This window comes from Schistocerca cancellata, chromosome 9 (assembly GCF_023864275.1).
Source record: "Schistocerca cancellata isolate TAMUIC-IGC-003103 chromosome 9, iqSchCanc2.1, whole genome shotgun sequence".
NCBI classification, from domain to species: domain Eukaryota; kingdom Metazoa; phylum Arthropoda; class Insecta; order Orthoptera; family Acrididae; genus Schistocerca; species Schistocerca cancellata.
The window spans coordinates 335,490,185-335,510,652 of record NC_064634.1 but is presented as its reverse complement, the minus strand read 5'-3'; the positions used below and the strand labels follow the sequence as shown (position 1 = coordinate 335,510,652).

General features: G+C 43.6%; 1 protein-coding gene across 3 annotated transcripts in view; it reads right to left on the bottom strand.

Moving 5' to 3' along the window:
- Positions 1 to 20,468, bottom strand: part of LOC126100100 (protein HIRA) — a 258,874-nt gene that overhangs the window by 39,841 nt on the left and 198,565 nt on the right. For all 3 annotated transcript variants that reach the window (XM_049910615.1, XM_049910614.1, XM_049910616.1), the window contains 3 exons: positions 14,961 to 15,137; positions 13,917 to 14,022; positions 13,703 to 13,825 (listed from right to left, as the gene is read on the bottom strand). In XM_049910615.1, coding sequence (XP_049766572.1) covers positions 13,703 to 13,825; positions 13,917 to 14,022; positions 14,961 to 15,137 — 406 coding nt within the window. The remainder of the gene's footprint in view (positions 1 to 13,702; positions 13,826 to 13,916; positions 14,023 to 14,960; positions 15,138 to 20,468) is intronic.

Sequence of the window (20,468 nt, the reverse complement as noted above, 5' to 3'; positions counted from 1 at the left end):
TGATTTTATAATCTGATGTCTGTAAGACAAATTTAAATCATGACACTATATATACTATAGTATACTAGTATGTGAAAAAAGTACAAGTTACACAAGTTTACAAGATTGTCGAGTGCCATTTATAACAACAAAATCAAACATTCTCCATATGTGCATAACTGACATCCATACGTTATTTTGAAGGCACAGTATGACGGCGACTCTGTTATATGATACTTCCATATTTACTGTGGAAGTCTATTACTAAGTGCACTCCACATGTGAATGTAAACATCACTGGTTACTCATGACACACGGTATCTGTAAACAGATAAGTACCCAATGGCAGCAGGAAGAAGACCAGCAGGCACCTAGTGTCAGCGCTTAAAAGGAAGAAAGTTCCATCTGAGGGCACTGTTGACAGGTGTTGAGCATACTTGCCAACAGAGCATATTTAGTAACAGACTTACACAGTGATCACAAAAGTCTCATGTAATGGAGTCAACATTACACATTTCATCTGTTCTTGTGCTATGTCTGCAGAGTAACAGATGCATGTCAGATATGTTTGCACTATGCACATGTGGAGAATGTTTGATTTTATTCCTTTACATAGCACTCAATGATGTTGTAAACTTAGGTAATAACTGTAATCTAAACTTGTACTTTTTTGACATATTTATGCACTATATCATATACATCATCACAATTTAAAGACATCTGACATAATTACACATCACTGTTCCATTAGTTTATACACTCCTGGAAATGGAAAAAAGAACACATTGACACTGGTGTGTCAGACCTTCCATACTTGCTCCGGACACTGCGAGAGGGCTGTACAAGCAATGATCACGCGCACGGCACAGGGGACACACAAGGAACCGCGGTGTTGGCCGTCGAATGGCGCTAGCTGCGCAGCATTTGTGCACCGCCGCCGTCAGTGTCAGCCAGTTTGCCGTGGTATACGGAGCTCCATCGCAGTCTTTAACACTGGTAGCATGCCGCGACAGCGTGGACGTGAACCGTATGTGCAGTTGACGGACTTTGGGTGAGGGCGTATAGTGGGCATGCGGGAGGCCGGGTGGACGTACCGCCGAATTGCTCAACACGTGGTGCGTGAGGACTCCACAGCACATCGATGTTGTCGCCAGTGGTCGGCGGAAGGTGCACGTGCCCGTCGACCTGGGACCGGACCGCAGCGACTCACGGATGCACGCCAAGACCGTAGGATCCTACGCAGCGCCGTAGGGGACCGCACCGCCACTTCCCAGCAAATTAGGGACACTGTTGCTCCTGGGGTATCGGCGAGGACCATTCGCAACCGTCTCCATGAAGCTGGGCTACGGACCCGCACACCGTTAGGCCGTCTTCCGCTCACGCCCCAACATCGTGCAGCCCGCCTCCAGTGGTGTCGCGACAGGCGTGAATGGAGGGACGAATGGAGTCGTGTCGTCTTCAGCGATGAGAGTCGCTTCTGCCTCGGTGCCATTGATCGTCGTATGCGTGTTTGGCGCCGTGCAGGTGAGCGCCACAATCAGGACTGCATACGACCGAGGCACACAGGGACAACACCCGGCATCATGGTGTGGGGAGCGATCTCCTACACTGGCCGTACACCACTGGTGATCGTCGAGGGGACACTGAATAGTGCACGGTACATCCAAACCGTCATCGAACCCATCGTTCTACCATTCCTAGACCGGCAAGGGAACTTGCTCTTCCAACAGGACAATGCACGTCCGCATGTATCCCGTGCCACCCAACGTGCTCTAGAAGGTGTAAGTCAACTACCCTGGCCAGCAAGATCTCCGGATCTGTCCCCCATTGAGCATGTTTGAGATTGGATGAAGCGTCGTCTCACGCGGTCTGCACGTCCAGCACGAACGCTGGTCCAACTGACGCGCCAGGTGGAAATGGCATGGCAAGCCGTTCCACAGGACTACATCCAGCATCTCTACGATCGTCTCCATCGGAGAATAGCAGCCTGCATCGCTGCGAAAGGTGGATATACACTGTACAAGTGCCGACATTGTGCATGCTCTGTTGCCTGTGTCTATGTGCCTGTGGTTCTGTCAGTGTGATAATGTGATGTATCTGACCCCAGGAATGTGTCAATAAAGTTTCCCCTTCCTGGGACAATGAATTCACGGTGTTCTTATTTCAATTTCCAGGAGTGTATAATAAGTAACACAGGTTAAACAAATTTATGACAATGTGTCTCACCATTTGGTGATGTATACTAAACAAAAAATTGAGGTGGAACAAACTTTTGTCAGAATTATTTTATATTAACTGTTTATACAGTATTATTTTCTTAGATGAAATTTTTGTTGTATTACAAATCTGAAGGTCATTAATTAATGCAGCCAAAAATAGTTGTAAATATAAAAAAAAACTGTACTTGCCACCTTGACTAATAAATGATTTTTTATTTATTTATTGGTGGAAGATTTGCAAGTAATCTTCATCACTTATATTTCAGATCAATACTGTAGAACTTCAGAGGCATACTACACTTTCTTCTGAAACCAACTGAAAAGTAGAGCTCCATTACAAGTGATCAAAACTTCATGTAAGAAGTGGTTCACCACTACAATAAAAACAAAGCTTACATTTCAATTGTTGAACAAATCAAAAGTCAGAAAGTTGATGGGAAATACATCATATTTTGTTCTATTTTTGACATTTCAGCCCTCAACTGATTTCTTGCTCTTCTTCCACAGTTTCAAGGCCCACGACAAGGAAGAGATTCGCTACTGTAAATGTGAACTCCACAGGCTTTACCTGAACATTTTTTAAACTGGAAAAAGTAAAAGAGAAGCTTCAACACCACTGTAATGCTCATGTAGTTGAAGAGAAGCTAAAATAAGAAATATGGTGCACTGCTATAAAAATTAAAATTAAAGATTTATAAACATAATAATTGAACAAGTGGTCTAAACAGAGAATCTATAATTTATAAGCAGCTGGACTAGTAAGTTGAGACAACAAATTTCAAATATTCAAGACAGCTACAAAAATTGTAATCCAAGGTATCAAGTTTGTGTAAAAGAGGCTGATAGCAACAAGAAGAGGAAAGAAATAAGAATAGATGATGCAAGGAAGTCCCACCAACCCCTGAAACAGAATAGGTAAAAGTGTATGGTAAGTGAAAAGCTGCAACCAATTTAAAAAGCCAAGATTCATATTTAAGAGTAATAATAATAAACTGAAGGTTTTCTGACGGCTCCCAAACCCAAGGTCCTCGGCGGTACTTTTGGGGCAGCCACTACAAATTGTATAAAGCGTGGGTAGCGACCAGGATGTAGCTATGTCTGTTGGCTGAAAAATAATTAATGACAAGAATTGCACCAGCTAGAATGAAGAGATAACTTATCTTTATTTCTGATGAAGCATACACCAGCAATACAAGTCCAAGTAATATCCAAGAGTAATCCGTGTACTGAGCCTAGTCTAACACAACAGCAAATATCACACTGCAATGGCTCTGCTATAAGCTCCACGAAAGGCTAGCAATAGACAATCGACAATAGACTGTCCGTCTCAGGGCCAGTGCTCCTCCTTATATGCAAAAGGCAGAGGGTGCTGCGGACCCGAGCTCAGCCACGGTGCGACCTCTTCCGTCGGCGGTAACGCCCTGAGACGCCGACGGCCACGACAGGAACTGTGGCCAGCGATATCACGGTCAGGGCGCGTGTGCGCGAGTTGGTTGGTTGGTTGGTTGGGTCCGTGTATACAACAGAAGAGAAATGAAAAGGGTGAAGAAAATTATTTTTTCTAGTTAAGGTAAAGATGAACTACAGCTAAGTATTAGCAGAATTTCAAGAGACTATTGTTACCATTAGTCGTATGAGTGGGGGGAGGGGTTACAAGGGGGTGGGAGTCAAATGTCTTTAATAGTTTCCCAGTTACCTAGACCACCGTTTCCACATTACAATGTGTGGTAAGTAAGAGAGACTGACATCTGTGACTGCAAACAATTTGTAGGTGGCTACTCATCTTTATAGTGTTATTAGCGGTAGTCACACCAGTACAAAATGCTGAAATTAACTTGCAGCTCAGTTCACAGACAATGTGTATGGTGCATTTTTCTGCAGTGCTTTTGCAGGAATGGGGTCAACTTCTATCTGGAGTATGACTTCTAGTTATGACTGATTTGTGAGCATTCTTAAATCTCTCAAAATGGCTATAGATGCACACACAGCAGTAACACCCCAGAAAACCATATCTATTCATCACAGGTTGCATTTTGTGGAGGAAACACTGCCCAATGGGCACGAGCCTCCACTCTGTACACAGACAGCACTATTATATGCTATTGGACACTGCTGATAAGGCAAACATTTTCAACTTCCCTAATGAATGAATAGAACAGTGTGATATTCTGTAGGGGTACTCATCAGAGCATTTATAATGATCTCTGGGCAAGTGCTGCATCCATTCTCTTCTGCCAGCCATATTAGTCTTTGCTCTACTGTTCCATGGAAGTACAGGTTGGGAGAATGGTTCTGCACTTGTGTAACTGCTTTTCCACTGAAATATAGTCATGCACTGGCAACAAATCTGGCAAGTATACCAGACATAGAGTTGAGTCCTATTGTGATGAAGCAATGGCTGTAGGAGAAGCTACTAGTCCACTATCTGCCTGCAGGCTGTCAGAAAAGAGTTGTCACTCCTAGAAAAAGAGTGAGATGGATTGATTGGTTCAGCAGTACATCTTATGACAAATCAGCTCAGCTTAGGAATGTTCTGCTTATTCCAATCCATGGAATGACTTAGGAAAAGTAACAAACACAGTTCATCTTACTTAAATCTGATGGGAAACCAAGACCACTAACAGTCATGCAATCAAAAACTATGTTGCCATTTTTCAAATTAAGAGACAGTGATCTGGCACTTTCATACCTCGGCAAAGCATGACAAGGGTTTGTGACAAAGAGAAAAACAGCTGTCATTGGGCAAGAACTATCCCAGTTCAACAATATTGCTGCCATCTGTGAGACTTGTTGAAAATAGTACAGAAGTGAGACAGAATCTGAGTGGCTGTATTAACTACTGCAATTTCATCTTAAAAGATCCTCTGGTGTGGTTTGATTTGCAGTTCAAAATAAACTTACCAAATCACTCCTTAAAACTCCCAAGGGAAGTAACGGCAGAGTAGATGACCAAGCGTTTTTGCAATGCCAATGCAAAATACTTTTTTTCTTAAAAATTCAATACTGTCGTCAACCTGATGGTTGGTTTGTATACTACTGAACTTTTAAGACCTGGCCAAACAGAACACGGCTTCATGGTACGGCCTGCAGCCTTGAGCCTCAATGGCCAGGCCGTATTGTTAAAATGCCTACTGTTGCATTGTGCTGGTTACACAGAGTATGGCTTTGACAAAGTGGAAACCGGCCTGTTGCACCGGTCAGCATTGAGTCGCCTCAGAATACAGATTCGCTGCACACTGGGGGAACCCTGTCTGCACGTGCTAGCACATTTGACTGCTGTGTGGCAGCAGTAGCAGGAGGCAGCTCTGTTGTGTTGCGCTACACATACGAGCTGCTAATGAGGTTTTGGCTGCTTTGGCAGTGTGGCAGTTGATGCAACAAGAGCAGTCACTGCGACCAGCTGCTTGCAGTTAATGCAACAAGAGCAGTCACTGCGAACAGCTGCTCTTGTCTGTGTGACACCTCTTGCCACTGAATGCCCTGACCACTTGCAGTGAGGATGAGCTACACCGTCAAGCCACCTTCTATTTCCCAACCAGTTGCAGGAGGACTTACAGCTTAACATGGACTCTGAACCACAGTGAAACTTGGCATTTTTCACACTAACAAACACTGCCACAGGAAAAAGAAGAGGCAAGTAACGGAAAAAATTGTAGAACTGACTAGGGATGGAACCACAGACCTTTGGATCCTTAGTCTGGCATTTAACCACTGAGACACTAACACATTCATTTTATCAGGGCACATGCTTGTAGGCTATCAGAAAATTTTAGTTGATCTTCATCTGACGATGTTACAGTAGTAGCGTATGCACACGTACATCTTATGAGGGTAATACCAAAAGTGAGGTCTCCTATTTTTTTTATAAGTACATAGACCTGTTTATTTCTAAAATGGTTTACATCAGTTAACAGCTTGAACATTTAGCTATTTTTCGAGATAATCACCATTTCTGTCGATGCATTTTTGTAGATGCTGTGGCAGTTTTTGTATGCACATGTCATACCAGTTCACCGCCATTCTGTTCAGAAAGTTATGAACCTCTTCTTTCACCTCGTCGTTGGAGCTGAATCACTGGGACCACAATTAACGCTGACAGGTACTGTGAGACTCTCAAAAAACTCAAACGGGCAATTCAGAACTGGAGAAGTGGAATGTTGGGCAAGGGCGTAGACATTCTCCCTGAGAACACTCGCCCACACATCGCTTATCAAACCGTTGCTCTCCTGCAACAGTTTCAGTGGAACGTAATCACCCACCCACCCTATAGTCCTGACTTGGCACCCAGTGACTCTCACCTGTTCCATAGGTTAAAAGAAAATTTGGCGGAAAGGCTTCAGCTCCAAGGAAGAGGTGAAAAAAGAGGTTCATAACTTTCTGATCAGAGTGGCAGTGAGCTGGTATGACATGGGCATAGAAAAACTGCCACAGCGTCTACAAAATGCACCGACAGAAATGGTGATTATGTCAAAAAATAGCTAAATGTTCAAGCTGTAAACTGGTGTAAAGCATTGTAGAAATAAACAGGTCTATGTACTTATAAAAAAAAATAGGAGACCTTGCTTTTGGGATTACCCTCATATTAATGTATATGCTCCTTCCTGAGAGCATGAGACGAAGACACACTACAATTTACTCACAATCTACCTGATTTTTTTCTTAACATTGCTGCCAGCAATGAACTGACTGTTTAGTGACTTTGTGTGTTTCTTTTCCTGCTACTAAGACTGGCAGAAGAAATCTTGTGGCCGCTTTTCATCAATACTGTCTCATTCTCCTCCTTAGTAAAATAGAAAATTGTTAAGTGGGTTTATGAAATAATGTAGTACACACTATCATATTTTAATGTTCACCAATTTATATCCAATTATGATACAAAGATCCTTTCTTTTCCATGGCTACCAGCAGAAGACAAGTTAAGATTTACTTGTTCATTTATTTTGAGAGAAATGAAAATGTGACAGCAGCAGAGATGAAATTGTTGAAGTGAGTACCTAGACGATGAGATATGACAAAAATGATACACAACACCACAAAGGTTGACAGAGAGAGTTATGGTGCAGCCAGGGAGGTGTGATATATCACACACACTAAAATGCGTGCTGGGAGCAGTCAGGGAAGTGCGATATGTTTCATATTCCAGGAAATGAAGGCAGGAATGGAATAACCAGAGTCACAGTACTGGAAAGTATAATGCAAATGGAAATGTGCTCCTTACATTGTGGACAGATTTCAATCACTGCTTGAAAAACACATTCCTCAGATTTACTGGAAAATACAAAAAGCTTGTATGCCTCCTAGCTCTATGTACTGGCACCTCCTCAATTATGTTATTTAAGCTAAGAGAGACATTATAGATGTTCCAATAAGTAGGGCTACACATGAAGCTGAGGGTTGGGCTAATCAGTGTCTCGATACATCTAAAATGAGGCTAACATATAACCTCCCACACAGACAATGAAATATGAGCTGACAGAGACTGATAATCTGTAAGCTGCTCAACTGCAGAGGGACCAGTAGTTCATCTACATCTGCATCTACATACACACACCGCAATCCACCGTACGGTTCGTGGCGGAGGGTACCTTGTACCACAACTAGCATCATCTCTCCCTGTTCCACTCCCAAACAGAATGAGGGAATTATGACTGCCTATATATGCCCTAATCTCACCTTGATGCTGAATTTAACACAAATAGATTCTTATCCAGAAGGCATGTCAATCAATGAAAAATATACTATGTGCAGACAGAAAAGTTCTGTCATATATTGTTAATAAATGGCAGTTTCTCTTAGTGAATAAATAATTCCCAAAAGCCAATGTAACTTCTGACCTAACAGGGACATGCTGCTATTTCTGTAGTTAAACTAGTTCAAGAGAAAATCATTGAACAGAACATGATATCTACATGTGTTTCATTGATTTAAAAAATGCATTTGACTATGTGCCTGCTAATGTTATGAGAAGCTCCACATCAGTTTTATGATGGCATGTTTGTCTAAATACAGCATGAGAATAGATCAGTTTCATATTCTAAGTGGTGTTGTGTACTTGCACTCTATTTCACTGCTGTGAGTGATGCACTCAAGAGTTGCAATCCCCATTTTTTTTAAAGAATTGAACTCTTATGTATCAAACAACTTCAAACATCTGTTTACTTTACAAATGTATTTGATGTTATATCTCCCGAACTGGGTGTCATACAATCATACAATTATGCAGGTGCTTTCAGTGGTATATATGGATACAGTCTGCAGAATGTGTTCTGAATACAGTTAGTAGTGAAGAAGTAATAATTAAAACATCACATCTCACCTGATGATGATGAACAGCAAAAATTTAGTAAGTGTTAAATTCTTTTATTTTGTATGTGTGTGTGTGTGTGTGTGTGTGTGTGTGTGTGTGTGTGTGTGTAGGAGCACTTTGCACATGAGTTATGCTACCTCAAGACATACACAGTTTGTAACTTTAATCCAAGACTTATTGTGTTAAATCTTTAATTCGACATCTTACCTCTTAATGAATAGATAATGACAGCCTTTTAAATTCTGTCAATAAATATATGATGGGTATCCTTGGTAACCTATAGCTTGACAAGAACAAAGCACAGGACATGGGCTGATATTGGGCTGAAAAATGTTAAAATAAAGCTAAAATAATTACAGTATATGAAATACCGAAAACCACATTTATGTTGCACTTGTAAGCCTTTAGATATGCATCATGCAACTGTGCTTGGTAGACCACATTGGTCATAATACAGACATTAGATCTGACAAAGGAGTCTTTGACGTCTTCCACTTTTAGTCCAATCAAATGATGCTCAGAAAGGACAAATAATTGAAGCTTTTACAGAAGTTTCTGACAAACTTTGACAAGCTTTCTATATGTTTTTGAGGGTTTTGAATCTTAATTTTGAAAGTTCCACTGAAACTCTGGTCCAGAAATGAGGAAAAAATGGAAAAAAAATCCACAAAAAATGAAACTTTTTGGATATTTACACTTACAACTCAGAAGCGACAAAAATTTCAGCAAATTTGACAATGTACAAAAGTAAAGAGGATAAAATTTCCCATATAATAGTTCATTATGACTTTTCTTGCCAGACCAACTGTAAGTGTGTAGTGAGTGTTGAAGTTAGCATGATTTCAGAACTGAAGGTGATGGGCCATCTCAGGACCTAGCCCCCTCACACTCCTACCATACTTTGTCGCACATCCCTAGCCAATTTACATCCTCCAGTAGCGTCATGATGTTATTAGAGTGGTTGGTAGTTGACACTTGCTGAGGGGGAGTGCAAGATGTTTGTGAGCTGGCACTAACCTTCCCTCCTGACAGGTGAGAGGCCAGTCTGTGTATTTTGATTCCTCCTCTGGCGGTTGGAAATTCGGTTTAAATATATAAAACAGTCATACAGAATGAGATGAGGTCAAAGATGTTTTCCATGTGATGGTGTACTGGATGATGGGAGAAAAGTATCACCATTCAAGCCCGAGGTGGGGTTAAAGAATGTTCTCGAAGTAAGTAAGAAGAGGAAGAACGGGATTAGCTGCCCTTTTGAAGAGCAAAACTTTGTTTGAGGTTCGCGAACAATGTTCAAAAAAGTACACTAGCAAAAAACTTAAGGAGGAAGAGGAATTGAGAAGGTCCCACAAATACAGCTTTGTAGAAATAATCTTCAATGAAAGGCGGGTAACACATGTCACTTAGGACAAATTACAATCTAATTTGGAGGAGGAGAAATTAATATCAGTTTTAATGGACAAATGGGACACAGCAGGCATAACTTCCAAGTAAGCCATGGAAGATGTCGATACCTTGATCTACAACTATTGTCTACACTCCGCACGCCCCCTTGCTGTATGTGGGTGAGGGCACTTTGTGTACTGCTGTCATTTCCCCTCTTTCCTGTTCTAGTCATAAGTAGTTTGTGGAAAGAACGATTGCCAATAAGCCTCTGTGTGGGCTCAATTCTTCCGGTTTTATCTTCATGGACCTTTTGTGAGATGTACATAGAAGGGAGCAATATAGTGTTGACTCATTTAGGATAACAATACTTTAACAATAATCCATACTGTGATGCAGAACACCTCTCTTGCAGTGTCTGCCATTGCAATTGGTTGACCATTTCTGTGATGCTTTTGTGCTTACTAAAGGGGAGGTAGAGGGGGAGGTAGGGGGGAGGGAGGGGGGGAAGGGAGAGGGGGAGGGTGGGAAGAAGTTGGAGAGAGAGAGGGGGGGGCAGCCGGTCCGGGGGGGGGCCGCCGGACCGGGGGGGGCAGCCGGTCGGGGAGAGGGGGGGCAGTCGGTCGGTCGGGGGCAGCTGGTCGGGGAGGGGGAGGGGCAGCCGGTCAGAGGGGGGGGGCAGCCGGTCAGAGGGGGGGGCAGCCGGTCAGAGGGGGGGCAGCCGGTCAGAGGGGGGGGCAGCCGGTCAGAGGGGGGGGCAGCCGGTCAGTGGGGGGGGCAGCCGGTCAGTGGGGGGGGCAGCCGGTCAGTGGGGGGGGCAGCCGGTCAGGGGGGGGGCAGCCGGTCAGGGGGGGGCAGCCGGTCAGTGGGGGGGGGCAGCCGGTCAGTGGGGGGGGCAGCCGGTCAGAGGGGGGGGCAGCCGGTCAGAGGGGGGGCAGCCGGTCAGATGGGGGGGGCAGCCGGTCAGATGGGGGGCAGCCGGTCAGATGGGGGGCAGCCGGTCAGAGGGGGGGCAGCCGGTCAGAGGGGGGCAGCCGGTCAGAGGGGGGGCAGCCGGTCAGAGGGGGGGCAGCCGGTCAGAGGGGGGGCAGCCGGTCAGGGGGGGGGCAGCCGGTCAGGGGGGGGCAGCCGGTCAGGGGGGGGCAGCCGGTCAGGGGGGGGGCAGCCGGTCAGGGGGGGGGCAGCCGGTCAGGGGGGGGGCAGCCGGTCAGGGGGGGGGCAGCCGGTCAGGGGGGGGCAGCCGGTCAGAGGGGGGGCAGCCGGTCAGAGGGGGGGCAGCCGGTCAGAGGGGGGGCAGCCGGTCAGAGGGGGGGGGCAGCCGGTCAGAGGGGGGGCAGCCGGTCAGAGGGGGGGCAGCCGGTCAGAGGGGGGGCAGCCGGTCAGAGGGGGGGCAGCCGGTCAGAGGGGGGGCAGCCGGTCAGAGGGGGGGCAGCCGGTCAGAGGGGGGGCAGCCGGTCAGAGGGGGGGCAGCCGGTCAGAGGGGGGGCAGCCGGTCAGAGGGGGGGCAGCCGGTCAGAGGGGGGGCAGCCGGTCAGAGGGGGTGCTGGCGGGGTGAGGGGGTGCTGGCGGGGAGAGGGGGTGCTGGCGGGGAGAGGGGGTGCTGGCGGGGAGAGTGATCTCGACAGAAGAGAGAAGGGGAAAGGTAAGGTTAGGCAGTGGAAACACGTTAGAGGAAGTTTGGGCTGATGGGGTTGCAAGAGTGGAGAATCTGTTGTCTTTCTAATACAACCTCCACTCCTGGGCGCTGATAACCACGCAGTTGAGCGCCCCACAAATCAAACATCATCATCATCAAAAACCTCCACTCCAGAGATCCCACTGGCCTTAACCTCTGCTCACCTGTTCCCATTGCCTCACTTTCCCTTTTCTCTTCTCTCTTCTGTTGAGACCACTCCTTTACCATCTAGATCACGCACGCACGCACTCACTCACTCACTCACTCACTCACTCGCACACGCCCCTCCCTCTCTCTGCTCTTCCCTTTTCTCAATCCCTCTCCCTTCTCTCTCCCCTCCCTTTCTCCCTCTTCATCTTTAGTTTACTTTCCTTTTCCCTCTCCCTATTTTTCCCCTCAGTACACCTCTTTTTGTTATATACTCTGTATTCTTTCCATCTTGTGTGGCCACGAAGTCACCTGTCCAAAGACCTGCCTCTTTCTCACTACCCCTTCCTTGTGTTCTTCCCTACCCCATTCCCCATCTCCATCAGCACAAGGAACTGTTTTCAATACTCGAATATTAGTAATCAGTCTTACTGTGCCCATGGGAGTGTGCTTTTGGGTGCCTATGTGGTTGTGTGTGTGAATGTGTGTACCATTGCTTTAAAAAGAACTAGTACTCAAAAGCTAGTGTGAAATGTATTTTCTATGTGTAACAGTGCTCCATGCATTGAACTGCTATAGGTGAGTGGTTGTCTTTCTTTTATTTTACATACTGCCTCATCCAGGAATTTCCAGTAGTTTTTTACCTTCACTCTTTCATCACTCACAGTTTTTGTCTTCTACTTTATTCATTTTCATTGTTTCAAACAAACATTGCCTAATGCTTCCTCTGAAATTGTCAACAACCTCGAGTTCTTTCAATTTATCCAGTTTGTTAAGCCTTAATCTGCTGTTTATAACCAATAAATTATGGCATGTCTACACCTGACCCAGGAAAAATCTAATAGTTTAACATTTGGTTTTGAAATCTGAAATATTTCAGTGTCTTAACATATCATCCATATATAAAATCTTCTTACATAATACTTAAACCAAGTGTTAGTGACAATCAACTTATGCAAAACTTGTGCAACATTCTACCGAGCATTTCCCTCTTTCATTCCTTTCCTCCAAACCATGGTCTCCTACTACTTTTTCTTCTCCCCCTCTGGAATACCATCGAGTTCCAGTACCCCATTACAATTAACTTTCTGTCTCCCTTTTTACTTTCATCATACATTCTTTCAATCATTTCATTACCTGCAGAGCAAGTTGGCATATAAAGTTGTACTACTGTGGCTTGAGTTGACTGTGATACTTTGCTCACTACACTGTTCATAGTAGTTGAACACTTTTCCTACTTTCTTGTTCATTATTGGACGTGCTCCTGCATTATCCCTTCTTGATTTTCTATGTATGTATCACTGTGCCAACTTGACCAGAAGTCCTATTCTTCCTGCCAGTGCACTTCACTAATTACCTCCGTATCTAACTACAACCTACTCATTTCTCATTTTGAATTCTCCACCTACCTACTCAATTAACACATCTAATATCCCATGCTTTACCCCAAAGAATGCCAGTTCCGTTTTTCCTGATGACAACAACTTCTTGAGTAGTTCTGCCCGAAGGACAATATAGGGGACTATTTTACCTCCAGGATATTTTACCCAGGAGGATGTCATCATCATTAAACCATACACAAAAACCTTAGGAAAAATTATGACTGTAGTTTCCCCTCTGTTTTAGTCCTTTGCAGTAACAGCACAACCTTGGGTGATGTTACAGAGGCAGATCAGCCAATGATCTAGACTGTTGCTTCTGCCACTACTGAAATGGCTGCTACCCCTCAGGAAGCACAAGTACGTCTGCTCTCTCCATAAATACTCCTCCATTGTGGTTGAACCAATGGTATGATAAGTTGTATAGATGTGGCACATGAGCCACCACACCTTGGTAAGGTCCATGGTTCACCAAATAAAAGACAAAAACTTAGCTTTCAGAATGAAACAACTACTGAGCAAAACTGCTAGAAGAATTTACTCAGTTAAATCAAATATTAACAAAATATGAATGTTATTAGTAACTGAAGTTTACACTTATTTGTTCACAACATACCCTTTAATGTGAGACTGCAAAGAAGCAAGTGGAAGCAATTTGTTTTCTTGTGGCAGAAGCTGAGTGAATGTACGCTGAGCACAAGAGCGCTGGACTGCATCTAAGCTGTCACCCATTAATAACCTGGTGAACAAGACATGGCACACAAATTTTGTCATCATGGATGAATAAAAAAACAACCGAAATAAATATCTGAGATTTATATTCCTCCTACCAGCAACTTAGATCACTGGAGAACATGAATGCTTTTCCTGTTGATAGTGATATTATAGGGCAGCCTTTCTCTGTTACTGTACAACTCAAAATTGTGACAACAGAGCCTGTAAAGATAGGAAAAAGAATTACTGTAAGATAAGAGCCTAAATAATATTGAGATCTAGTAAATGAGGACAACTGGAGAAGCACACATATCAAGCTGAAGTTTACTTACCTTCATTCCACATGCTTTTAACATCAGATGATTGAAACACAAGTAAAACTTTTCATTTTCTTCATACTTTCTAATTATTCCCCCCACAGTCAACAATTTTTATTTTATATTTATTTATTTTGTTAATTATATTGACTTTTGTCTGGTGACACATGCGATGGTAAATTGAAAGTGACTCAGCAGTGGAGAATGTGATAATATATCCAAAGTGATAATTATGTGGAAGAAAATATTGGAGTGCTGAACATGAAATGCATGGATCCTGCTTTTTCAAGTGGTGATAAATCATTTTAAGAATATTTACAAATTGTGTTAAAAATTATTCAGTGCTGATGTGCTGTTAACCTTTAATTTACCCACTCTCATAGAGCATATAATGTTATGAAATGCAGCCATCTGCTGTCTTCTTTTTCCTTTTAAAGACTTCTTCATAAGCCTTTGTTGTTTATTTTCACTACTGTATGATTTATGGGTGGTTCTGTATCACTGTAACACCATAGAATGCAAGAAAATGATCATTTTGTAATTTTTTAGTAAATGGAATCCCTTTAAAATCTTATTTTAAAATACTTGACACTTGCAATACATGAAAAGTTCTAGAGATTTCTCTTCTGATACTCCAAAGAATCGATACTCTTCATCGCAGGTCCAAAACATACTGGCAATGATGAAAAGACTGTGTAATGAGCACCTCAGTAGCAAGGTTTGGAAAAGTCAACTACCAACTAATTTTAATAAGATCATGGCAGCAATGAACTGATCTCTTCAACACACCAGGCAACATAATATTAAAAAGAAGTTGCAGTGACTGCAAACGATTCTGTGTACCTGGTTCAGAACGCATAATAGGCATCAGCGATTCATTCTTGATGAGGCAACGGCTTTTCTCAAAGTCCCATACACTAATGCAGCCATTGCTTGTGATAACCATAACATGCTGAAGCCCTGAAAGCACCAAACGGGATGGAGCCGCTGACAGCACGAGAGGCGGGAAAGGTCGTCTTCCTGCAACGAAATAAGTATGGATCCACTGCAGGTTTACTGTGTTTTACAACAACTCTGATTTTAGACTGTGGAAAATGACATCAACATTTAAAAATTGCAAGAGAACATTGAATCTTCTATATAAATGTATCCCTCCTCATATGCTCTTCACTTCTGACAGGACATTTCAAAGTTCATAATATAAATGGTATAGAGTGAACTTTAATTATACTTCACCCATTATCACAACTTTATTTCCATATTAGCTATGAAAAAAGAAAAAGGTGACAAACTGTATTTCACTGAAACATGCAAAAGTAAGTCTAATAACACATACGAAAATAAGAATGTGAGTGACATAGTATGACCAGCATAGTGAAAGCAGTATCATAGGCGAAATAGACATGAAGTCAATCCCCACCAAAGTAGTACAAGTTTATTTGCCCATTAGCTCCATAGATGTTAATGAGACAGAAATAGTGTTTGGATAGAGAAAATAAACTATTCAGATAGTTAAAGGAGGCAAAATTTTGATTGTGATGGGAAACTGCGATTTGATAGTAGGAAAAGAAAGAGAAGGAAAAATTGTTTGTTCCAGCCCCTGGCATAAAGGCTGCCCAGCGTGACAGGCATGATGGTTGCAGTGGTATCGGCCTACTTTATCCATCTGCTTTGTATGGTGTCTTGTACATCAGAGCAAATAAATGATTTTCAAGTACCTGATATGTAGTCTGCCCTGCACGAGAGGTGCATTGCGGGAGTAGTAACCAGCCTGCTTTAAGAACTGTACTGCAAGGGGCTACACATGCTACTGTGCACGGCAGGGGACAGATTGAGATGGATAGAGGAAGGAATGGACAAAGCGAGGAGAGGAGGGGATGGACAGAGCAAGGAGAGGAGGGAATGGAGATTGGGAGATGCACAAAACAGGTGGAAGAGGTAGTGGGCAAGTAGAAATGGAAAAATGGGGGGAGGGACATGAAGAGTGGGGGAGGAAGATATGGTCAGAGGGAGGTGGAGAAAGATATGGGCAGAGGGAGGGGATGGAAGTAATGGACACAGAGAGGCTAAGGAGGAGATGAAGAGATGAGAGAGTGGAGAGGCGGAGATAGGTAGAGGTGAGACAATGATGTGGACAGACAGAGGGAGGAAGAAGTGAACACAGAGAGGGGCAGGACAACATGTGTTCAACATGTGTGTCAAATGCTTCTGCAGGCGAAGCTGCTGGGAAGGCTGGTATAACAGAAAGGCAGAAATTTTGAAACAGATTTTAAACTGCAGAACCTGTCCAGATGAAGATGTGGGCTATGACAAATTATGAACTGCAAATTACGGTTCATGAGCTAAGACTTGAATGAAAAGAGAGAACCAGAGATTATTGACAGTTTCAAATGGAGTATTTGGCAATGATAGACTGAAACAGAGGAAAATAATACAATGGAAGACAAGTGGGTAGTTCTGCGAGGTTAAATATGTGCTCTGATTTTGCGCCACAGTTGACGATCCATCCTGCTCAGCAGGTAGTGCCAAACTTCCAGTTTTCTCACTGTAGTGAGGGGACATGGGGGATCTAAGGAGCCGACTATGGGCATCACTGGTGTTGACAAGTGAAAGTCCAGTGGCAACTATGGGTAGTCTGGACTGGAAGAGTAAAATAAACAGAACTTGGAGTTAGGTCTGAAGAAGACCAGTTGACAGCTGAGTGGAAGGTCACCAAGCAGACAGCAATGCCTACTTTACGGAGCACTGATCACTCACTCAATGACTGTGTCTTTGTGCTGTGTGCCGTGCATGACAGACTCCCCACATGAAACTCCCATATTTGACAACCCTCTTCTTTGTTGTCTATTTGGCATCGCACATCAATACCATCCCCACCAGTGACTCACAGTTGGCTATAGAAATGCACAGTTCTGACAAAGCCATGTCTTCAGTAGCTCCATCTACAAGAGTACCCTACTGTTGTGATATAGGATGGCCGGCAGCAGCTACATGGTTCAGTCTCAATCATAGTCTTCAATGGTCTTCAGTCTTAGACAGCCTCTGATTCTTCATTTATACATTAGTAGCAGGAGCCTCACACTAGACGATGCTCTTTAGCTTCTTCTAACAACTGGACTTTACTGCTGTTTTTTTCATTTGTTAAGTGTCTTTGCAATTCCTGGAGACAGCTACAAGTTATGTAAAACTTCTGTTAACCATATTTCATCATTTCTGCTCTTATCCAGCTTGCCTACAATGACAGATGCTGCACTACTCTGTAACCCACCTCTCCTCATCATTGTGTAAGGAGTAGTACATAAGTAACCTGGTGACAAGATGTTTTTGTTCCCACATGTCACTGTCTTTTTCCCGTTTACTGTTGTCTTTTTGGTTGCTTTTGTCACTTGTGGGCTTGTATGCTTTGTCCCCTGTGTTTGCTTGCTTGTGCTATTTATGTTCCAGGTTCTATGGTTGCTGCTTTTGCACCCCCTTTTTTCTGTGCAATTTTGTATTGCTTTTTGCTTCTTTGTGCATTCTTGGTTCCAAATGACTACCATGCCACAATTGCCTGCTGCGTGAGTCAACGAAGGATGCACATGCTTGAAGTGGTGAATCACTTCAAGATGGTGGAGATGGGTTCAAAACTGACGATGGGAACAATTGCAACACCACCGTCCAACCGGCTGTGTGTGTGTGTGTGTGTGTGTGTGTGTGTGCGCGCGCGCTGCCATTTTGCGAGTTTGATAAGATGAAGGAAGACTGGAATGTATTCCTTGAACAGTTCAATGTGCACATCACACTGCATTATGTACGAGATACTGACAAACATTCTTAGTCCTTGAATATGGTGGGAGTGACTACTTATAGGCAGTGTGCCAAACTCTTTCCCACTTTGTGCCCAGAACATGTAAAATATGAAGACCTATTACAGGTGCTTACAAAGTGTTACGAGGATAGGGTACAAGTGGTGGATGCCCGTTACAAACCATTTAGTTTGAGTACACAACAAGGACAGACATACCATCACTGCGTGACTGATTTGCAGGGCCTTACTAGACAGTGTAGATTCAAACGTGATTGAGGCAAATATTACAGTGATGCAATACGATTTGTGATGCCATCACGTGCAGTATAGCCAACTCATGAATTTGGGAAAAAATTCTTAAATACCCACACTCTTCGTTGCAACAGATTCAGCAAATTCTTGACTATTAAGATTCCTGCAAAAGCACAGCAGACAGTTTTGAGGTACCACCTTGTCGTATAACGTGATTGGAAAGAGAAACAACATCTACTGCGTGCACTCTTTTATCTGTACGTGGAGATGGTGTGGACTATATATGGACATGTGGTGGCAAAAAACCAGCAACAAAATACAAAAGTAAGTTCGTTGGCTGTGACTGATGAGTGGAGCTTTGTTGGTACACATTTTGAAGATGCAGTGAACTACTCAGAGCAAGAGTGTCAACAACATTGTCAAGTCTGGAATGAATGAAGACTGTCCTTGAACTGACTTACTCAGAAGATAGACACTGCTTGAAAACTTCATTGTTGTTGAGATTTGTGATAGTCATTATACTGAACATTATAATAAAATGTTTGTTTAACTGAGTTGTTCAAATATAGAAGAATCATTGAAGAAAGGAGTAAATTGCTTTCCAGAAGTTGAAAGATGCTTTGATTAGTGATCAATGCCTTGTTTATTTTGATCCAGCCAAACTGGAGGTCTCGGTTGTGGATACTTCCTCTTATGGTATTAGTGCAGTTCCGTCGCATACATTTGGTCATGTTGACAGGCCACTTATCTTTGCTATGAAGTTGTTGTCCAAAGTTCAGTGTAATTACTTGAAAATTGAAAAGGAGGCTCTTGCCATTGTATATCGTGTAACTACATTTCACCAGAATCTCCATGGCAAAAAAGTTTACTTCGTGTCTGACCATAACCCTCTTCAATCTTTGTTTAGTCCTTCTCATTCAGTCCAAAATCGCACAGTGCAGAAGCTACAATGGTGGGCTCTTCTTTTGTCAAATTACTAATATGAGATTGTGTATCAGCTCACTTCTAAGCATGCCAACACAGATCCTTTTTCTCACCTACCTGTTGGCCCAGATTCAGCATTCAATGAGTCCTCCACATCTTGTTGCTACATTGATGCACGAGACACAGATGCTTTGCATGGATTTCCACTTAGCCACTGGAAAATTGCTCAGGCTGCAGCAGCGGATCCCAATTTGCAGATTCAGTCGCACTCCGTCAGCACTGGTTGACCGCATTCAGCCAAAGATTTGTAGTTATGTGGTTCACTGACACTCTGCCCATCGGCACAAAACTTTCCGTTCACCAAGGTATTAGTTTGATTCGCATGGATAATGACCATATGTGGTCATTCCCCACTCTCTCCACTCTGACACACTTCATTTGCTACACCATGCCCACTGTGGCATCATTCACACCTTGCAGCTGGTGTGGCGTTACTGCACTTGGCACAGAGTCAATGCGCATATTGAACAGATGACTTCTCAGTGCCAATCCTGTGCTGAACATCAGTCAGCCCTGTGTCAGCAGTTCTTTGAATGACCAAACCACAAGCACGTTGGTGATTTATGCACCTGGATTTCAGGGGTCCTAACTGGAATACACGTTGGCTCATCTTCGCTAATGATTTCAGCAAATTTCCCTTTGTGGTTCCTATGCTCTCTACTATGACGACTCACTCCACAATCCAGGCCTTGGTATCGATCTTCTGCCTCGAGTGATTGCCTACCGTGATTATGTCTGACAATGGACCTCAATTTATTTGCACTGAGTGTGAACAGTTTTGCGCCACCTCCGGTATCAACGACCATGAGTGCATCATTCCACTCACAACACAACAGTGAAGCTGATTACTGTGTACAAACATTTATGCAATGGATGGACAAACTTCATACCTCTCACACATAGGATCTAACTCTGCTGCTATTCTTTTATTTCTACCATTCCCCATCACACGACAGACAACCACCGACAGAGTTGATGTGGACAGCACCACCACACTTTGCTTTAGTTGCTGCACCTGCCACAGCGAGTGATGCCCATTCCACCCAGTGCGGCAAAGTTTTACAGATTGTATGGCGCATGGAGGCGCTGGGAGCATGGCATCATAGTATGACTTCTTGGACATTATATGTTTTTACTGCAAGAACTGAAAGGATTGCTCAGGTGCCACCACAATCAAATTCTTCTATGTAAATTGTTTGATCCTGCAGCAAGCTTTGTGTTTTCAGATTCCATGCCCATTTGGATGCAGCAGCTCTCATTGCATCCAGCTCCCGGGGACCCTACATCATCAGTGCCAGTCCTGGAGCCAATGGAAGTCAATGCCCTTC